Below are 17,805 nucleotides of genomic sequence, written 5' to 3'. Positions count from 1 at the left end.
TGCTTTTCCAAGAAACCAGGATCAAAGTGTTCAGTCTTCAGAGCAGACTGCTTGGTCTCCCTATCGAGCCATGATCTGCCTGATGCAACCCTGAGTAGGATGCTTGGAAAATAGATCAATGTGTTTGCCAGAGAATAAACAAGTGCAGGCAGCTTTCAGGTGTGGCTGAGCTGTGGCCTCAATGGTGGGAGTGTTCATGAGCAGGGTTTGTTACACAAGGGGCAGACTGAGATCTCTGTAACTTCTAATGTGGGACAGGGATGTTTCCTGACACACCTGCCAGGATGATCCTCATTAGTATGAATCAGTAAATCACAGAATCAACCAGGTTGGAAGAGACCTCCAAGCTCATCCAGTCCAACCTAGCACTTAGCCTTAGCCAATCAACCAGACCATGGCACTAAGTGCCTCATCCAGGCTTTTCTTGAACACCTCCAGGGACAGCAACTCCACCACCTCCCTGGGCAGTCCATTCCAATGGCAAATCACTCTCTGTGAAGAACTTCCTAATATCCAGCCTATACCTCCCCTGGCACAACTTGAGACTGTGTCCCCTTGTTCTGTTGCTGGTTGCCTGCGAGACCAACCCCCACCTGGCTACAACCTCCTTTCAGGTAGTTGTAGACATGCTTATGTACCTCAAATGGCCAAACTTTGATGGGAAAAAGCATGGAGGAGCAGATACAGCGTGAATCTTTGGATTCTTCACAGCAGATGATGTGGGTTTGGCCCTTGAAAAAGGCAAGTAACAAGTGCAGGAATTATCTGGTGCTGGTGCTATTCTTCAGCTGTTCTTTTACAGTGGTTTTGTAGAAGCTTGTCTTGGTTACAAGTTTGAAGTAGGACACTGAACACCATAGAGTGGTATCATGGACTTCCGGTTCTGCAACTACACCAGGAGCACCGTCGGCATCTGTCCTTACAAAGGCACTGATGACATCCTGCATGTGGTGGTGGTCTCTACACTTAACCTCACGCTGTCTCACAGGCATGCTGGGAAGCACAGCTCATGCTGCTTTCTAGTCGTCTGATGCAACTACAGGAGAGTGACTTAACTCTGAATGCATTTGGCACCAGAGCTCTGAGATGCCTGTGTTGCACTGTGCTGGCAGGTATGGGGCAGCTGCTTCCCCTCCTTTGGTGATGGTCTGCCTTTCCCAGGCACATGCATAAGTGGGCTCGGTGCTGGGAAGTTGTGTTTCCAGGCCCTTGGGCTCCTCTGAAGGGCTGTCTCCCAACAACAGCAAGAGTAGGTTTGTCCTCCTTGGATGGAGACATCAACAGGTGGATGGTAAGATGAGACACCAACTTCTGCCCAGAAGTGGGAGGCCAGGAGCCCAGGCGGCTCGATTACAAAGTGTCATGGCAAATATTGAGCCACATGTACCCAAAATAGCCTGCAGGAGCCTATATAACACAGCGCCTCTGGAGAGCCCTCAGTCCTGAGCCCAGGGCCTACAGCTGGGCTGCATCTGCCCAGCACCACCTCCTGCATGGGAGCATAGTGAAAGCTCTGCAGCTGAGCACGACACTCACCCACTGCGGGACACACGCAAGGACCTTGGGACCCACCAGGAACACGGACACGGAGGGAGTGCAGTGATACAGGTGCTGTCACCTCTATAGCAAGGAGAGACCTGCTTGGCAGAAGAGGAGAAAGCAGCGCTGTAAAGCCAGCGAGCCCTAAGGATCAACCACTGAGCAACTCCAGCTGCTTCTGCAGCCCCACACACCTCCTCTTCTGTCTGAAGGCTGTGATCAGCATGAGGGACTATTGCCCAGCCTCAGTATCCCAGTACAGTCAGTATGTCCCAAGACTGAGAGCCTCACGCACTGTGCACTTCCCCAATGACATCGTCTTTCAGGACCACATCAAGCAAGGGGACCTGGAGCAGGTGGGCAGATTCATACGTGCCAGGAAGGTGACACTGGACACCATCTACCCTTCTGGTGAGTGCTGCTGGGGTTCAGCTGGGCTGTGAGGGAGATGAGAATGGGCTGTGAGGCCGAAGCTTGGACATAGGTCACTCCTGGCAGGGTGATAGATTGGAATCAAGTCATTCTTCTCCACAGGAAGGAGTAGTGGCCCAAATTTCATCAAGCAGGGTCTAACAGGGCCCCATGCCCGCACATCAACATATTCCTTCAACAGCATAGCCAGCACATGCTGCAGGAAGGGGTCGGGTCCTTCGAGGAATGATGGTGCACCTGCAGTGTGCTAGGATCTAGAGAAGCAGCAGCAAAGGCAGGTTGGGCTGCAGAGCTCCTGATGGGAGTGGAGCTCCTGCCTCCCACTGTGGTTTGAGGGGAGAGCTGAAAGAAGCAAGACTCCACATTTTGTTCCTGGCTTTTTCCATTTCCCACAAAAGAGAGCGTGATGTGTGTTCTCTTACACACCTCTGGATCCACAGACTTGCAGGGCTATGTTTATGAGGAAGGCATTGCCTTCATGTTTGCACTTAGCCTCACTGGCAACTGCTTATGGAATGCCTTGATCTGTACTGGCTGGTGCAGTACAGGGCAGAGCTCAGATTTGTCCTTGCATCTGGCTTCAGCTTTTCCTGTCACATGGGCAGAGAAGAAGGGTATTGGATTAGCCCCAGGATTCCTCTTCTCCATGCTGGTTGCTTCACTACTTATGCCACAAAACACTTCTGAAACTCATACAGAGCAGGACCGCGGAAAACCTTCTTGTGTCTGCTAGCTGGACTCTAGGCAGGCCCCTGCCTGGGAGCTCTGCAAGAGGGCAGCTCCTCCCTCCTTAAACTGCCCTGCCTGGCCTCGTAGGGAGGCGAGTGCTATGCCATGCCAGACAGCTGTAGAGGTGCTGCAAAAGGGGAACAGAAACTTGCGGCAGCTCCTCTTGCTTCCTCAGTCTGTGGGGAAAGAAACAATCATGAGGGTTTGCTGCCCCCTTCTATTTCCTGGGCTGTGCACAACCTGTACTTAGAAGCTCAGCATGAGCACTCCTTTCCTAATCCAGGTCTAATAAATGCTTTCCTTCCAGGAATGGCAGCCCTCCACGAAGCTGTGCTGACTGGAAACTTGGACTGCGTCAAGCTGCTGGTTAGATACGGCGCTGACATCCACCAGAAAGACGAGGAAGGATGGACGCCGCTGCACATGGCCTGCAGTGATGGCTATGCTGACATAGCCAGGTGAGAAGCAGCTTGCCTGGGCTGGGACCAAGTCTCTCCCCGTCTGAGCGTGCCCGGTACCTGCGGTGCACGGGTGGCTGCCCAAGGCTTAGAGCTCCGCACGGTTTTCCCCCGGGACCACGGCAGTGGTCTGTGCTGCCGGAGGGGAGGGTGCCTGCCACCCCACTCAGCTCCCTGTCTCCTGCAGGTACCTCATCTCTCTCGGGGCCAGCCTGGAGGCCACGACCGACGATGGGGAGACGCCCTCAGACCTCATCGACCCCGAATACAAGGACCTGGTGGAGCTCTTCGAAGCCACCACGATGGGCTGAGACGGGGCACAGCGAGGAGCAGGCCTTCAGGGGCCGGGGCGGCAGGGCTGCGCCGGCCCGAGGGCTGGGCCTGGGCTGGGCCTGGGCCGAGGACCGTGCGGCGCTCGCTCGGTACCGCATCTCGGAAACACTTTGTACTTTTCCAATAAAGCATCTGGACACCGCCGCCGCCTCCGGCCCTCGCACCGGCAGCCGGGATGGGGAGGGGCGGGCCCGCAGCCGCCGCGGGGTGACGTCGGCGGGGGCGGGGCTGCGGCCGGGCCGGGGCCGGGGCGGGGCCGGGGCGGGGCCGCGGGGCTGCGCCTGCGCGCTGCGGCGCTTCCGTCGCGGCCCGAGGGCGAGCGGAGGCGGGAGCCGGGCCCAGGTGAGGGGCGCGCGTTGCCATGGCGACGGGCGGGGGCCGGCCCGCGGCCTAACCCGGCCTGGCCGCCCTCTCCTTTCTCCCCGCAGCCGCGCCGAGCCGCGCCGTGCCGCGCCGAGCCACCGCCGCACCGACAACGCCATGGCCAGGTGAGCCCCGCCCGGCCCCAGGCCCAGCCGCGGCCGCGGGCCCGGCTCAGCCCCGCGCTTTGCTTTCAGCTCCCCCGTGTCGCGCGTGGTCTACAACGGGAAGCGGAGCGGCGGCCCGCGCTCCCCCGGCGCCGGCAGCGAGATCTTCACGCCGGCCCATGAGGAGAACGTACGCTTCATCTATGAGGGTAAGCAGGAGTGGAGGCCGCGGGGCGCAGGAGACCCCGGCTGCAGCGGGGCCTACGCCCAGGTTGAGGCGAGTGGTCCCTGACCCCCGTCCCCGCAGCCTGGCAGTGCGTGGAGCGCGACTTGCGCAGCCAGATAGGCTCCGAGCGCGGCCTGGTGGAGGAGTACGTGGAGAAGATGCCGAACCCTAGCCTCAAAGGTGAGGGGTGGGGAGGAAACTTCCCTCGGCTCCTGCCGGACGGGATGGCCAGCCGCGGGGAGCTGTGCTGCGGCCTCTGCCTCCAAAGTGTCTCCTGCTGTCTTCCCTGCAGCATTTAAACCTGTTGACTTGGGTGATCTGAAGAGGAGGAACACACAGGATGCAAAGAAGTCCTAAGGCGAGTCCTCCCTGTGGATCGGCAGCTCTCCTAAGGTCCTCAAGCAGATTTAATTTGAGATTTTGTGTTGATTTCCTTCTCTGGTCTGTACTCCCAAAAGCCCGCGGGAGAGCCAGTCAGCTTTGGGGCTGGCTCTGAAGCTACCTGGAATCAAAGGATGCTCAGGGGCTTGCTGAGGATGCTCAGAGCCTGTTGCAAAGGATTCCAGTCCCCCACTCATAGCTTTCTCTGGCCTCAGGCTCTTCCCCACTTCATCCAGGGCTCCTACATTTCCTGTTCTTCTTCCATCTCTGTCTCTGGCACGCTGAGCTCATGGGCTCCTTGGGTTCTGCTGCGTGGCCAGGCAGAGCCAAGTGGCTCTGTTGTTGGTAAGGGCAGTGCTAGTTCTCTGCTCCTTTCTGTGCACCAGGGTACACAGCTGCTGGGACAGGCTGAGGGGAAGAGGAAGACTTGGATCTGTCCTTGTGTCTGGGAACAGACCAGCAGCCCCAGTTCAACACCCTTTGTGCAGCTGACTGCAGGGCACACTCCAGCTGTTCTTGCTCCCTTGTGGGAGTGTTTAATTTGTACCTGGGCTGCTGGTGCTTGGGACCCATCGGTGCTGCCAGAGCTCCTGGCTCTGTATTCAAGGCTGCATTTTCATTGTGCTTAGATTAGGCCAGGTCCCTGTGGTGCTTGAAGTGGAGGTGCTCTTCTCCCAGCAGAGGGAGAGGAACTGGGTGTCTGCCTTGGCTGCAGCCCCAAGCACCTGAGGGGTGCTTGGATGGGGGCGCTGGGCTGTGTTTAGTCCCCCTGGCTCAGTGCCCTGGCAGCTTCAGGAGAGGTGGCAGCAGTGGAGTTGGGGGGGGTCAGCTGGTGCTGACTCTGTGGAAAGAAGCTCATTGGCATCCTCGCTTGAGCAGTGCTGTGCTCTTTTATACTAACACCATTTTCCAGCTGTGTGTCCTCAGAAGAGACCTGGCCTCCACAGCTGGCAGAAATGCCACTGCAGGGGCTTGCCACAGTCAGTATAACTTGCCCTGGTGGGGGGGCAGTCTGGGGACCCTCTCTCCTGGCAAGGCTCAGATGGTTTCTGTGTCATCATCGCTGAGCGAGGGAGAGCAGCAGTGCCATCCTGACCTGTCTGAGCAGACCAGCTATGCCCACCGTGCCTCTGTGCCCGCAGCCACCTGTGGGGAGCAGCCCCCTGCCCGCCTATGCTTTGAGCTGGCAGGGAGGGGGCTGCTAGGGCCTGCCCAACACCAGTGGCTTCAGGAGGGGGCTGGGGGGAGCTAGGTCTGCCATTACCTTTCCTTTGTTGAGTCGTTGAGCTGTACTGTTCCCTTTTTTTTTTCTGTTGTCTGTCACTTGAGGAGTGTTGTAAATAAAAGCTGGTGTCCTTTTGGGTCTGCCTCAGTGTGATGCTGCCCTTAGCACCTGCTCCTGGGATGGGGCAAGGCCCATCCCTCAATTCTTGGCCACTCAGGTTGTGTCTGGTGCTGGAGCAGCATGTGGAACTGGTATTGTTCCTGGTGCAGTGCTGTGAAAGCCTGGGAGAAGGTGGTCTTGATCCTGGCCAGCTGTTCCCTGCCCTTGGTTGACTGATCTTTTGTCAATGCTGGCCCATGTGTACCCACAGCCTTCCTGGGACAGATCCCTGGTTCTTCCTTCAGACTCCCAAAACATTCCTATTCTGTCATTGAAGCCCTGTCTTTTCCATTTGGACTTGTGTAGACAGTAAAGGCCAGGGCTGTCTGTGCCTTGTCAAGCCTGACCTGGCCCTAAGAGAGGTAATGCAGAGAGTAGAAGCTGGCTGTTGTTTTTTTAGCTTTTCCCTGGAAGGAATCTTGCCCTTGCTTTGGGCTCCTTGTTGCCCTGCAAGGTGTGCAACAGGCTGGTAGCACAGTGCCCTTGGGTGCTGGCAACACTCCTGCACAACAGCATCCCCAGAGCTGTTGCTGGACCAAAGATTTAAATGCTGAGACTATTAATACACTCATATCCTCTTCCCTTCCCTGCTTTAATGGCATTAAACTATACTTAGCATTGCTAGAATTTCTCCTCAAGTGCATCTCTACCCTTAGCCATGACCCTGTTTACCTCCCATCACCAAAACATTCCTGGGGTGCTTGCATGCTGCGGCACGCTGCCCGATTTCCAGCACAGCAAGACAGAGCCTCAGCCTGCTGTTGCTGCTGACTCTGATGGAGCTGCCTTAGGCTGCTGTCTTACACTGGCACTGCCAGGCACTGGGGAGAGCAGGAGCAAGGTGACAATGCTTTCTACTATGGCCCCTCTCCCTTGATATGTCCTGCAGGACAGGCCCTGTGGAGTGCCTTCTGTCTGGAAAGTGTGGCAGGTGAGTGGGGCTGTCCTGACAGAAGCCCTGATTGATTCAAGGGCTATGTGTTTGTGTCCCATGGGAATGGGAAGGGGCTCTGCTGGGACAGCAGTACTGAGGGAAGGTGACCCATCCCAGGCAGCCTTTAGGGAGCCCCCACACCTTGGGCTGTGTGGTGCCAGGGGAGCAAGATGGGGCTGTGGTTATGGGCAAGAGCTGCCCCAGTATGCCAGGAGCTGCCCAGCACTGCTCCCCATCACACACCACAGACCTCACCTGGGGCTGTCTAAAAGACTGCAGCAGTGTCCCCAAGCCCAAGGGCATGCACGGGGCTCCTACAGCCCAACCCTGTTGGCCTCTGTCTTGTTTTTGTCTTGACTTGGTCACTGTAAAGCCAGAGGCGAAGCAACCACTCACACTCTAATGAAATGTACAAAAATCATTCTATAAACAGACAAGTTTTATGAAGACTAATAACAAAGCAGGGGCCGAGGGCGGTGAGGCAGCGCAGGAGAAGTGAGGCAGTCGGATGGTGGGGGGGGTGGCCCTGCAAGAGCGTGAGGCCGCAGGGCAGAGGAATCAGGCTGTTTACCTATAAAAATTGGACTCGACAAGGGTTTATTTTCACTGTGACTCGGATATGGTGTTCATCATTAGATTAAACGGTGGGAGGAGGAGAGGTATGTGTTGTATCATCAAATTAAGCAGTAGGAAGAGGGGATGGCAGTGGGCAGAATCTACTTAGAAGACCAATTTGTGGTGCTCAATTCCCTTGATAAAGTGGGAGTATCAGTGCGAGGCGCTGCGGCCCCAGGGTGTGGGGCTGTGCTGCAGCCCAGTCTGGCCTCTGACTCCCCTGCTAAAGGAGAATTTTTTTTATGCTGAGGATGGTCAAACAGGTTGCTCAGGGAGGTGGTAGAAGCTGCGTCCCTGGATCCGTTCCAGGTCAGGTTGTCTGGGGCTCTGAGCAACCTGATCTGGTTGAAGATGTCCCTGCTCACTGCAGGTGGGTTGGGCTAGGTGACCTTTAAAGGTCCCTTCGACTCAAAGCAGTCTGTGATGCTGTGATTCTCTGCTCGCTGTGTGTGGGCTGGAGGGCTGGTGGCAGCACCTTTGTTCCACCAGGCTCTGGGCACGGATGGCTCCCACTCAGACAGCCGAGGTCTGTACCCACTTGTGTATTTGTGAGTGTGTGTGGACATGTGTGTGCTGTGCAGGCTGTGCTGCCTGAGCTGTACTCCAGGGATCTGGGGGTACAGGCTGTACTGCCAAGGCATGCACTGCAGGGTGCTGTCAGGGCGCATACAGGGGCGACACTCACTGCAGGCAGTTCCAGGCCACAGCAGGGAGGGGTCCTCCAGCCACAGCCTTCACTGCAGCCCCAGCACTGTGCCCCAGGTGAGGCACATGGGCAGCTTCCTCCAAGCCACTCGAATCTTGCCTGCCCTGTCCTATAGCCTAGTGCAGGGTGGGTGCCAGAGGCCAGCAGCAGATGGGCAGTGGGCTCTCCCCATCCATCAGCTTCACAGTGATGGGAAATGATGCTGAAGGCAGTCCCTTGGGACCTGTCTCCTTGAGCCACGGCTGGCCTCACTCCCAGGGGATGCAGGTGTCCTGCTCTTGTTCTGGCATCCCAGGATCTGTGCCACCCCTTGAGGAGTACGCTGTGCCCAGCAGTCCTGGGGGGCTGTGTGTGCTGAGAAGACACGGGCTGTGACATGTAGCATTATGGGAGCAGGCGGTGATCTGGGCACAAGGGCTGCAGGCACAGTGCCGTGGTACAAGTGGTGCTCCAGCTCTGGGGACATGCTCTGGTGTGGGCAGATACTGGGCACTTGCACGAGGCTCCTGGCCACCTGCTAACACTGCCTCTTCTTGGAGTTGTGCCCACTGACCCATGGCCAATCTCTGCCATATGCCCCAAGCCCCCACAGTGGAGACAGGGCAGGCGATGGGGCTCTAGCACTCCCAATGTGGACTCAGTGGGATGCTGGACTCAGACACACTGTGAGCAGGACAGCAAAGACGCAAGGGGCTGTGCAAGGAACAGGGACTGTGGGGACATGGGTCGGAGTCAGGGGATAACCCACAGCCCCAGGGCATACAAGGCCTTGCCACAGAGGGACACTCCATGGGCTGTGACTGGCTTGGGGGTCTCCAAGCCCCATCACGGTGGGATAGACACAGGGCCCCAGTACTGCACATCATCCTTCCTGGGCAGGGTTTGAGGGAGGTCCCAGTGCCCTCAGTGCTGTGGGTCCAGCCTGGTCCTGACAGGGCACCATGGTGTCGCGGGGACAGTGGGATGTCGCCTTGGCAACGCTGGAGCAACAGGCGCAGGGCCCGGCGCCGAGCGATGCCCATATTTACCTTCCCAGAAACCGCTCCGCGCTCCAGCAATTTGCCTCAATTAGGCTCGTTACCGCGTCAGGAGGCCGCCGTGACGGCAGCGCCCGTGGGGCCAGCGGCTCCGTGCGGGCTGCCCTGGCCAGCTTCAGCACCAAAGCCTTGGCCGGGGTCTGTCCCTGTCCCCCTCCCCATTCCCATCCCCATCTCTGTGCCCAGGCTGAGCATGACGCCTGAGCTGCCCTGCCCTCGCCCGCTCAGCCCCGCAGCGCTGCTTCCCCACGGGTTAAGCGTCCCCACAGCACCGCGGCGCTGACCCATGGCAGCGCTGCCATAGGCTCGCAGCCCCCAGCGCCGTGGCCCAAACCCCTTCGCCGCATGTCATCACTGCACCAGCCCCTGGACGCGGGGTCTCAGCTGGGCAGGGGCCGACAGCAAGTTCTCAAGTAAACAGAGGAAAATTACTGCGTGCTTGGCCTGGCGCTGCCGCCCGGAGCCAAGCGCCGCGCTGCTGGGGCCGGCGCTGCGGACATGCCCTCCCCATGCCACGGCCAGCCCTGCCGACGCCCTCGCAGTGGTCCGGGACACGCCAGCCCCAGGCAGACTGCGCGGCTCCCGCCGTCCCTGGTGCTGGACGGCGTGGGCGGGCAGGGCTGCGGCCATGGTGCCGTGGATGATGCTGAGATCGGTTGGGATTTGAGGCGGGGGGGCGGCTGCCCGGCCAGCGCTACTGTTTACTGTATGGAGTTGCCGATGGCTGCTGGGGCACGGCTCCAAGCACTCACCCAGCTCGTCACGTCCCCTCTGTCAGGCTGTGCGTGGGGTCTGAACAGCCGGGAATTGTCATCTGCGCAAGGCCGGGGGGCTGGGTGACAGGCAGTGCCCCAGAGCCAAGGCATGTAGGCAGCCATGGGTGCTTGTCCTTCCTGCCACCATCCTTGGGGCAGGGTGCCCCGCCGAGGGTATGTGCCTGCCTAATCCCCACACACCAGGCAATTGTGGTGCCCAAAGCTGCAGCATCCGGGCTTAGCGCTCATGTGCGCGGCACAAGCCTCTTAGGGTGCCGGCTGCTGTGCTCCTTCCCTGCCATGACAGCCAGCCCGGCTGGCCGGCACAGGGGCACCCACAGCCCTGCGCCCTCTGAGCTGCTCACCATGACCGGTGCTGCTGGCAGTTGCTGCCTGGCCCGTGGCCTGGGCCAGCTCCCAGGAGAGCGGGGGTGCCGGCAGGCAGAGCCAAATGATTTAATTAAGGGCTCCTGGCAGCGAAAGGACAGAGCCGATTAGCAGCCAGAGAAGAACGTGTGCTGGCGGGAGCTGGAGCCCCGGCTGGCAGCTCGGCTGCAGCCGCTGCCTCATGTCTGTCTCACTCACCTGTGTCAGGCCATGGGGCAGGCAGCAGGGCTGTGGTGAGGGGCAGAGGAGCAGGAAGCTGGGTTGTGAGGCTGGCAATGGTCAGGTTGTGGGGTTCTCTTCTGGTGGAGCACCCCATCAGTGGCTGTGGTCATCACCTGGGGATGGTCGGGAGTGTGGTCTGGTCATGCTCTGGGGATGCTCAGGGCGTGCAGCGTCCCCAGTCCCCATGCTCTGGACAGAGAAGCACACTCGGAGCTGTCCCTGCAGCCCGGCATGGGCCCACAGCTATTTACAGTTGCAACAGATAAATTACAGCACTGTGCAAAGGGTCTCAAAGGCGCACAAGGGCAGCACCACAGAATGAACTCCCCCACCCCACACACAGATCCCCCCACCCCACAGATCCCCTCCACACAGAGGTCCAAGCCCCACTCGCCATGCCTCACGCACAGCTGGCCCAGCTGTGGGCACTGTGATGTACATGTCCGGCACAACATGGCATCTTCACCAGAGTGGGCATGGTCCTGCACAGTGTCCAGAGTGGGATGAATCTCAGGACGGAGGCAGCAGCTGCCCTAGCCAGCTTGGCCTGCAGCAGTGTGGCCAGCACAGGCCTCCTGTTCTGATCACAAACTCAGAAGTGGCTCTCGGCTGTGGTCTCAGGGAACTCATAGCAGTGGTGCCGGTCTCCCAGGGTGAGGTGCTCAGCAGTGCTGTGGCTGGTCCTCTCGAGGTAGTGGGTGCCAGGGCGTGCAGTGGCTGGGCTGCGCCCCAGCCCATTGGCACAGCCACTCACTAGCTGGTGCTTCTCACAGGTGCTGCCAGCACCGTTGCGGGCACTGGGTGCATGGCTGTAGGTGTGCTTGTACTCTTCTGCCAGGTCCTTCCCTAGCTTCCAGCGCTGCCACCTCTTCAGCAGCTCTGCCTGCACCTGTGGGCAACTACCATCATTGTGGCCCCAGGTTGCTGGTTGCCCGAGTCCCACCCAGCTACTTGCTTCCCACACTGTCCCACTCACCTCCTTGTTGACAAAGCAGTAGAGAATGGCCACCAGCATCCCCTGAGTGGAGATAGGAGAGGTGTCAAGAGGTACATGGCCAGAGCCCTAAACCCCAACTCTGATCTGGGACCACCCAGATCTGGAACTGAGGATCTTTACAGAGGATCAGTCCTGTGTAGAGCTGGGCTCACCTGAAAGGAGCTCAGGAAAAGGTCAAAGAAGAGCTTGACGTAGCGCAGGGTGCCCTGGGCATGCTCATCTGTGATGAAGGCAAAGACCACCTCGTGGATGCCCAGCAGTGGGATCAGCGTCAGCGTGGACTTGGCCAGCCTGTGTGGAGGGTCGTGGGTAGGACACACACCCACACCCCAGTATGTGCACTATGGGCACGTGGGGCCAAAGCTGTGCCCACCACTCACCTGAACTTGTAGTCAGTGTAGCGCATCTGGTGAGCACGGAGCTTGGAGACGAGGATCTGGATGATGCGGATGAAGATGAAGAAGTTGATCTGCAATGGAATTAATTGAGGGACAGGGGCAGGAGCAGGCAGGGCTAGACATTGCAGGCAGGGCAGCTCAGTCCCCCAGCCCAGGGCAGTCTCTCTTGCTGCAGGCTTGGGACCCTCACAGATGCTGGACAAGGAGCTGTGGGGGGCAGAGTTGCAGCCCCAGACTCACCAAGATGGCCAGGAACACGGGGAAGCGAAGGATCCACCAGAAGCCCATGTTGTTGTTAGTGGTCCAGCACCTGCACAGGGGAGAGACAGGGGATGTGGGGCAGCTGCTCAGTTGGGCAACTGCTAAAGCCTGGCATGGCATCAGCAGCCCTGGCTGAGAGGAGCACTTGGCCTGGCACTGTTCTCTCTGCCTGGAGTGACTGCATGGAGCCTCTTCAGGGCCATCACATCAGCCCCACCATCTCTCAGCACGTCCCATGCACATCCCCCCATGCCTTTTATACCCATAGGTGCTGACCCACTGTAGGGGCTGGTACTCACTGGATGTTTTCATAGAGGAACTTTACGACGACCCAGGGGATGAGGAACAGCACAGGAGCTCCTGGAGGGGAGGCAGGTGAGGGGGACCAGGTGAGGCACAGCTGGGAGTGGGGTCAGGGATGGGAACCCAGTCCACCTGCACTCACCCCAGCCAATGCAGAGGTACAGGGTGAAGTAGCTCCTCTCAGAGAAGACAGCCACCACCAGGAGGTTGTGCAGGTAGATGCCTTCCACCAGCAGCCAGCAGTAGTTAGCCACGATGCCGTACTGCATGAAGACCGTGGCCGCCCGGCAGCCTGCGGCTGCCTGTGGACAAAGGTCAGGGCTGCTGTGGCACCCGTGCCCCCCAACCCTCTCCAGCCCCACTACACACCTCATCGCTCAGCCACATGTGCACATTGTAGTCATCAATCTTGTCACTGTAGTGGGTCTTGAGCAGGGCATCGATGACCAGCACAGAGACACCCTTCAGGATGAAGGAGGCGAAGAGGTTCATGTGGATGTAGTTCCTCATGCAGTGCAGCTTGCTGTGGAGGCAGGGAACTGCTGTCAGTGGACACACCCAGACCCTTGTCATGGCCCCTGCCCCGGGTCTCCCAGAATGGCCCTCACCTGCCCCCAGCTGGGCAGCCATTCCCACACCCCTACCTGAAGCCCAGCAGCAAGGCCAGGGCGAGAAGCAGCGCACAGAGTGACACGGAGTAGCCCACAGTGTACATCACCTTGAAGCTGCCATAGGTTGTGGCAAATTTTTCCTAGAAAGGGAAGGAGCAGATGAGGGCAGGGTTGGACAAGACAGGCAGGGTAGGGCCTGTCACACTGCCACACCAGCTGTCCCTCAGCTCAGCCCACCTGTGCCTCCAAGTCCTCGGCGTCCAGCTTGCACTGTGTGGCATCACGCAGGGACTGCCCCTGGGGGCCTGTCACCCATTGCCCATCTGGCCCACAGGTTTTGAAGACAAATCTGTGCTTCACTGTAATGGGAGGAGGGCAATGGATGGGGTGTGCCAAGCCCCACGTCCACTGTGGGCACTGTGCACTGGCCCTGGCACAGCCGTCTGGAGCAGTACAAGTACACACATGCACCATTCTTGCCTTTACCTTTCTGGTACCAGGGCAGGAACCAGGGGCAGGGGACACTGGCAGTGCTGTTGGGCAGTGTGTCAGGCCAGCAGGAGAACTTGTCGAAGGTGCGGTTACAGACCAGCTCTGAGGAGGGATGGGACATGGCAGCACTTGTGGCATCTCCTGTGCAGGGAGCCAGATGCCAGGCCCCACAATGGTCCTGCTACCCCTTATCCCCCTCTTGCTGGGTCTCACCTGTGGGCGTGGGCAGGTGGCTCATGTTGCGGTGGCACTCCTCACTGTATGCCTTCCAGCTCTCAAGGACAAAATCCATGATCTGGGCAGAGGAACCCTAGGGGCGCCAGGGAGGGTCACCCTTGCCCCTGGGGTCCACTGTGCTGGGCAGGGCAGTGACTCCAGTGTAGGAATGGCCATGGGTGAGTGTGGGCTAAGATGCCATGCAGTGCATCTATGCCAGGCCATATGGATAGCAGCACAGACAGGAAAGGGCAGCATCCACTGCACAGTGTGCCGTGGCCAGGGGCTGCCATGGGGAGGGGCTGCTCGGTGGCAGCTTAGGGGCAAGCAATGGGCTGGGTGTGGGGCAGAGCACCTTCGCGCAGGGTGGCCCATTCTTACCTGGCAGCAGAGCAGCAGCAGCAGCAGGATGCTGAAGAGATGCAGCTGGGACATCCCTCCACCGGGCTGCGAGCCGCATGGGGAGCAGTGTGGGGTGCCTGGCTTCTTACCAGCCCTCGGCAGCTCCTCTGCTCTGGCGGGGAGGGCCCTGGCGTGTGGGTGACCCTGTGCACGAGACACCGGGTCACCGGGATGCAGGCGGTGGGACCCGTCCCGGGAAAAGCTGGGAGACAGGCGGCTGGGGGGCAGGCGGGCACCGGAGGAGAGGCGGCCCCAGTGCAGAGCCAGCCCTAATCGTGGTGCCATGCTCCTGTCCCCGTCCTTACCCGACCCTGCCTGGCTTGAGCACTCATTCTGTTGTTTGTGCATTTTCCAGCATGCCACTGTGTACCTGCTGGTTCTCCACAGGACTCATCACACTGTAGGCACACCACCTCTCTGCCAGCTGAGCCAGTCCCCAGCCCCTGTGACCAGAGCACCTCGTGCAGGGGATTCCTCACACCTGAGCATCTTCTCAGGGTTGGGACGGGTACCCCGGCTGCCTCCCCTTCCCACCACTCGTGGCAGCACCAGTTTCAGATCTGCTTCCGTTAACAGAAGTGGCCAAGCCCCTGGGACGGCTTGCTCCACAGGGTGTCTCTCCAAGCACCCCATGCTTGAGGCAAGGAGCTGACAGCACACAGTCAGGGGTGGGGATAGGGATGGGGAATGGGGATGGCTGCCTGCCCTGGTCTGCTTAATCATTAACCTGCAGGGATCCCCGGCTTGCAGGGCTGCCATGGCCTGAGGACTCTGCCTGGCCATGCCGCCGTGGCCCCAGCACCCCCAGCTCAGGAGAGAGACGCAGAGCTTCGTCCCACACAGCACCCGGGAGTTCCCCGCACAGAGCCCAGCTCACGAGGCGCTGTAATTCCCTCCTAAGCGGGTTACGGAGCTGCTGAGCAGGATTTCAGCTCTTCCGACAAGGGGCCATTCTGACGGCAGCCACACGGCATGGCACGGCCCTGTGGGGTGAGGGCAGCCAGGCTGGGGGGGATTGGTACAGACAACGCAGACACTGCAGGACCACCCCCCACCCAGCCTCCCAGCCGGAGCATCGCACTCCCTGACCAGCCAGCACTCCCAGGGCTAGCTGCTCTGTCCAGACCTATTTTTATCCCTGGGAAAGTCGTTTTTCCTCCGTGCAGACCCACTCACCATGTCACAAGCGGCTGCCTGAGAAGCTCATTAATCAGTGTGTGGGGCTCCAGATGCAGCTCAAGGAGCTGGAGCTGGACCTGCCGGCGCGCGCCTTATTTAGACACTCCCAGGGCAGAAGGAGTTGCTTCCTGGGACAGTCCTCACTGGGTGGGCTCTGGGAACAGGGATCTTTGGTGGGCAACCACCTGCCCACGTCAGCATCCTTGTCCTTGCCCCACACCACCTCCGAGCCAGCATCCGTGTCCTCTCACCCCTGTCAGTTCCGCACCATCATCCCTGTCCTCATCTCTCTGCCAGCCAAACACTAGCATCTCTGTCCTTGTCCCTTTGCCAACCCCACACAAGCATTCCTGTCCTGATTCCTCTGCCTGCCCCATGCCAACATCCCACCTGCCCCATCTTGCTGCTGTCCATGCCCCAGACCTATGGGAATCTCCCCATGCCCAGCCTCTGCCCAGGCATCCCTGTCCCAGGAGGAAAGGCTCCTCCTGGGCATCAGCAGCAAACTGGCTGCCAGCCCCTCTCCGGCCAGGGAGGCAGCTTTGGGGCAGAGGTGTCTCTATTTTTAGCTGCCTGCAATGGGATTTAGCAGCGGGGAGGCCTCTGCCCTAGACTCCCCCCGGGCTGGCAGCCACTCCCCAGCCCCAATCCTGCTGCAGGGCCAAGCTGGGCAGACTGCACTGGGTGAGGGGTCCTGGCGCAGGGGCCAGTCACGCTCCTCGCCTCCAGCACAGGGCTCCCCCTCACAGTGGGGCCCTGCCCAGACCCTTTGCCCCAGCTGCCCATGGTGCTGCACAGCAACAGTGCCATACAAGCCCCCCATGCCTCACAGTGCAAGAGACCCCCCGGCAGCTCAGCCACCCCATGCTGCACTCAGAGACACAAGCTATTTCTGGCAGACACGTGGGTGTGCATGCGCAGCCATGGACCACTCATCCCTGCTTTGGTGCAAACAGGCAGTGGCACGGAAGGAGAAGTGGTCCAGCACAGCTGTGACGGTGGGCTCTGGAGTGGCTCTGACCACTGGAAGTGCTGAGCACCTCCCCAGGAGCTGGCACTGCCCAGCATCAGTGCCCACAGTGCTTGGAGTAGTGGTCGCTGATGCTAAAAGCCCCTCTCAGCCATGCCCACTGCTGCCAAAAGCAGTGTCACAGGAGGGACCTGACTCCATGTCACCACAGCCCCTCACAATGCTGTGCCCAGATGGCTTCAGGTGCCATGTTTCCTGTCTCCTGCGCCTCACCCACTGGGGCCAGTCTCCGGGGATACCTCCCAACCCACACTGAGTTGTAGGCACTGGGTGGAGGGTGCCCAGCATGAGAGCGGGTGCATCTGCTGGGGCCACACTGGGTGTGCAGGGGACTTTTGCCCCGTGCTGGTGTTGGGCAATGAGGCATGTTCCTGTGTCATGGCTCTGCGGCTGCTGACCCCTGCAGAGGCTGGGCTGTCACAGCCGTGAAGGGGGGATCTTGTGCCTGTGATAGGAGAGGAGGAAAGAGGAGCCCCAGGGTGTTGTGCTCACACAGGGAAGGGGCTCAGTGCTGACAGCCCCACTGCTGGGAGGCTGGAGATGTCAGACACAGGCACCATCATCCACCCTTGGGATGGGGGGCAGTGGGGTAGTTGCTGGCACCTAAGTTTGTGCATTAAAGCCTTCCTGAGCAAGCAGTGCCAGACCTGTCAGTGGTGGGGCCAAAGCAAGGACTCCTTCTTCTCCCTTGATCTGCTGCTCATGGCCCAGCAACCACTGGTCCATGATGTGCTGGCAGGAGGGGTGCCAGGGCAGACAGCCTGGGTAGAGGGCATGCTCAACACCAGGGCACACTGCTGCCACCACTGCAGCATTGCTCCAAGACTAGGGAATGGACAGGAAAAGGCTTGTGCTGGGATTTTGCCCCTTACCCGTGTGAGTGCAGCCTCTGCACTGCCCTGCAGCAGCTCTGTGCTGACTGGACCCCCGTGGCCAGCTGAGCATCCAGCCCTGCCTGGGGGCAAGACACTCTTCTCCTCCCACCTAGGTCGGCTTCCCTGGGGATATTGCTACCCTGGCTCTGGTGCCATCACACGTGCAAGGGAACAAACTCCACATCTGGGATCACTGTGTCCAATTGCCACATGGATCAGCAGCTCCATGAAGCCTCCACGGGGACACTCATGGGCATCTGCAACGTGACCTAGGAACACTCTGGCACATCCACAGTCCCACATAAGCACTGGGACACTGACACAGCGCCCCCCCGCCCCAGCCCGTGGAGCTCTCACGTTCCCAGCTGAAGTGGAAGCATGGTTTTCCGGCAGTGTAGGTCCATGCCATGCTCTGGAGGTGGTGGTGGGAGCTGCA

General features: G+C 59.5%; 3 protein-coding genes across 5 annotated transcripts; 2 read left to right on the top strand and 1 right to left on the bottom strand.

Moving 5' to 3' along the window:
- The first annotated feature begins 1,763 nt into the window (after nucleotides 1–1,763).
- Nucleotides 1,764–3,625, top strand: PPP1R27 (protein phosphatase 1 regulatory subunit 27). Of its 3 annotated transcripts, none has more exons than XM_064151752.1 (3): nucleotides 1,764–1,950; nucleotides 3,008–3,158; nucleotides 3,346–3,625. In XM_064151752.1, exons 1-3 carry the CDS (start codon nucleotides 1,764–1,766, stop codon nucleotides 3,467–3,469), a joined length of 462 nt encoding a protein of 153 aa, XP_064007822.1. In that variant the 3' UTR covers nucleotides 3,470–3,625. The 3 variants fall into 3 exon arrangements, with proteins under 3 accessions (XP_064007822.1, XP_064007823.1, XP_064007821.1); XM_064151753.1 differs by lacking the exon at nucleotides 1,764–1,950 and adding an exon at nucleotides 2,609–2,902; XM_064151751.1 differs by lacking the exon at nucleotides 1,764–1,950 and having other exon boundaries at nucleotides 2,609–3,158.
- Nucleotides 3,626–3,768: 143 nt separating this feature from the next.
- Nucleotides 3,769–5,926, top strand: MCRIP1 (MAPK regulated corepressor interacting protein 1). The gene is made up of 5 exons (XM_064150825.1): nucleotides 3,769–3,833; nucleotides 3,920–3,979; nucleotides 4,049–4,167; nucleotides 4,266–4,364; nucleotides 4,477–5,926. The coding sequence occupies exons 2-5, from the start codon at nucleotides 3,972–3,974 to the stop codon at nucleotides 4,539–4,541; spliced, it is 291 nt and encodes a 96-aa protein (XP_064006895.1). The 5' UTR covers nucleotides 3,769–3,833; nucleotides 3,920–3,971; the 3' UTR covers nucleotides 4,542–5,926.
- Nucleotides 5,927–10,976: 5,050 nt separating this feature from the next.
- GCGR (glucagon receptor) lies at nucleotides 10,977–13,957 on the bottom strand. The gene is made up of 12 exons (XM_064151750.1): nucleotides 13,881–13,957; nucleotides 13,662–13,769; nucleotides 13,413–13,534; nucleotides 13,209–13,315; nucleotides 12,934–13,087; nucleotides 12,707–12,866; nucleotides 12,561–12,621; nucleotides 12,241–12,310; nucleotides 11,983–12,071; nucleotides 11,755–11,893; nucleotides 11,582–11,623; nucleotides 10,977–11,494 (listed from the first exon to the last, which is right to left on the bottom strand). Exons 1-12 carry the CDS (start codon nucleotides 13,903–13,905, stop codon nucleotides 11,198–11,200), a joined length of 1,374 nt encoding a protein of 457 aa, XP_064007820.1. The 5' UTR covers nucleotides 13,906–13,957; the 3' UTR covers nucleotides 10,977–11,197.
- Between the last annotated feature and the right edge of the window lie 3,848 nt (nucleotides 13,958–17,805).

The sequence above is a fragment of the Pogoniulus pusillus genome, chromosome 11 (assembly GCF_015220805.1).
Source record: "Pogoniulus pusillus isolate bPogPus1 chromosome 11, bPogPus1.pri, whole genome shotgun sequence".
In the NCBI taxonomy this organism is placed as follows: Eukaryota; Metazoa; Chordata; class Aves; order Piciformes; family Lybiidae; genus Pogoniulus; species Pogoniulus pusillus.
This window is presented reverse-complemented; position numbering and strand designations above follow the sequence as displayed.

Bases quoted from the DNA above. Each gene is read 5' to 3' on its own strand.
- PPP1R27 (XM_064151751.1), top strand. From the start codon at position 2,806: ATGCCAGACAGCTGTAGAGGTGCTGCAAAAGGGGAACAGAAACTTGCG. The intron at 3,159-3,345 runs GTGAGAAGCAGC...TGTCTCCTGCAG, and splicing joins GGCTATGCTGACATAGCCAG to GTACCTCATCTCTCTCGGGG.
- MCRIP1 (XM_064150825.1), top strand. The intron at 4,168-4,265 runs GTAAGCAGGAGT...CCGTCCCCGCAG, and splicing joins CGTACGCTTCATCTATGAGG to CCTGGCAGTGCGTGGAGCGC. The intron at 4,365-4,476 runs GTGAGGGGTGGG...TCTTCCCTGCAG, and splicing joins GCCGAACCCTAGCCTCAAAG to CATTTAAACCTGTTGACTTG.
- GCGR (XM_064151750.1), bottom strand. From the start codon at position 13,905: ATGAGCCACCTGCCCACGCCCACAG. The intron at 13,770-13,880 runs GTGAGACCCAGC...ATCCCTCCTCAG, and splicing joins CCACCTGCCCACGCCCACAG to AGCTGGTCTGTAACCGCACC. The intron at 12,311-12,560 runs GTGAGTACCAGC...TCCCCTGTGCAG, and splicing joins TTCCTCTATGAAAACATCCA to GTGCTGGACCACTAACAACA.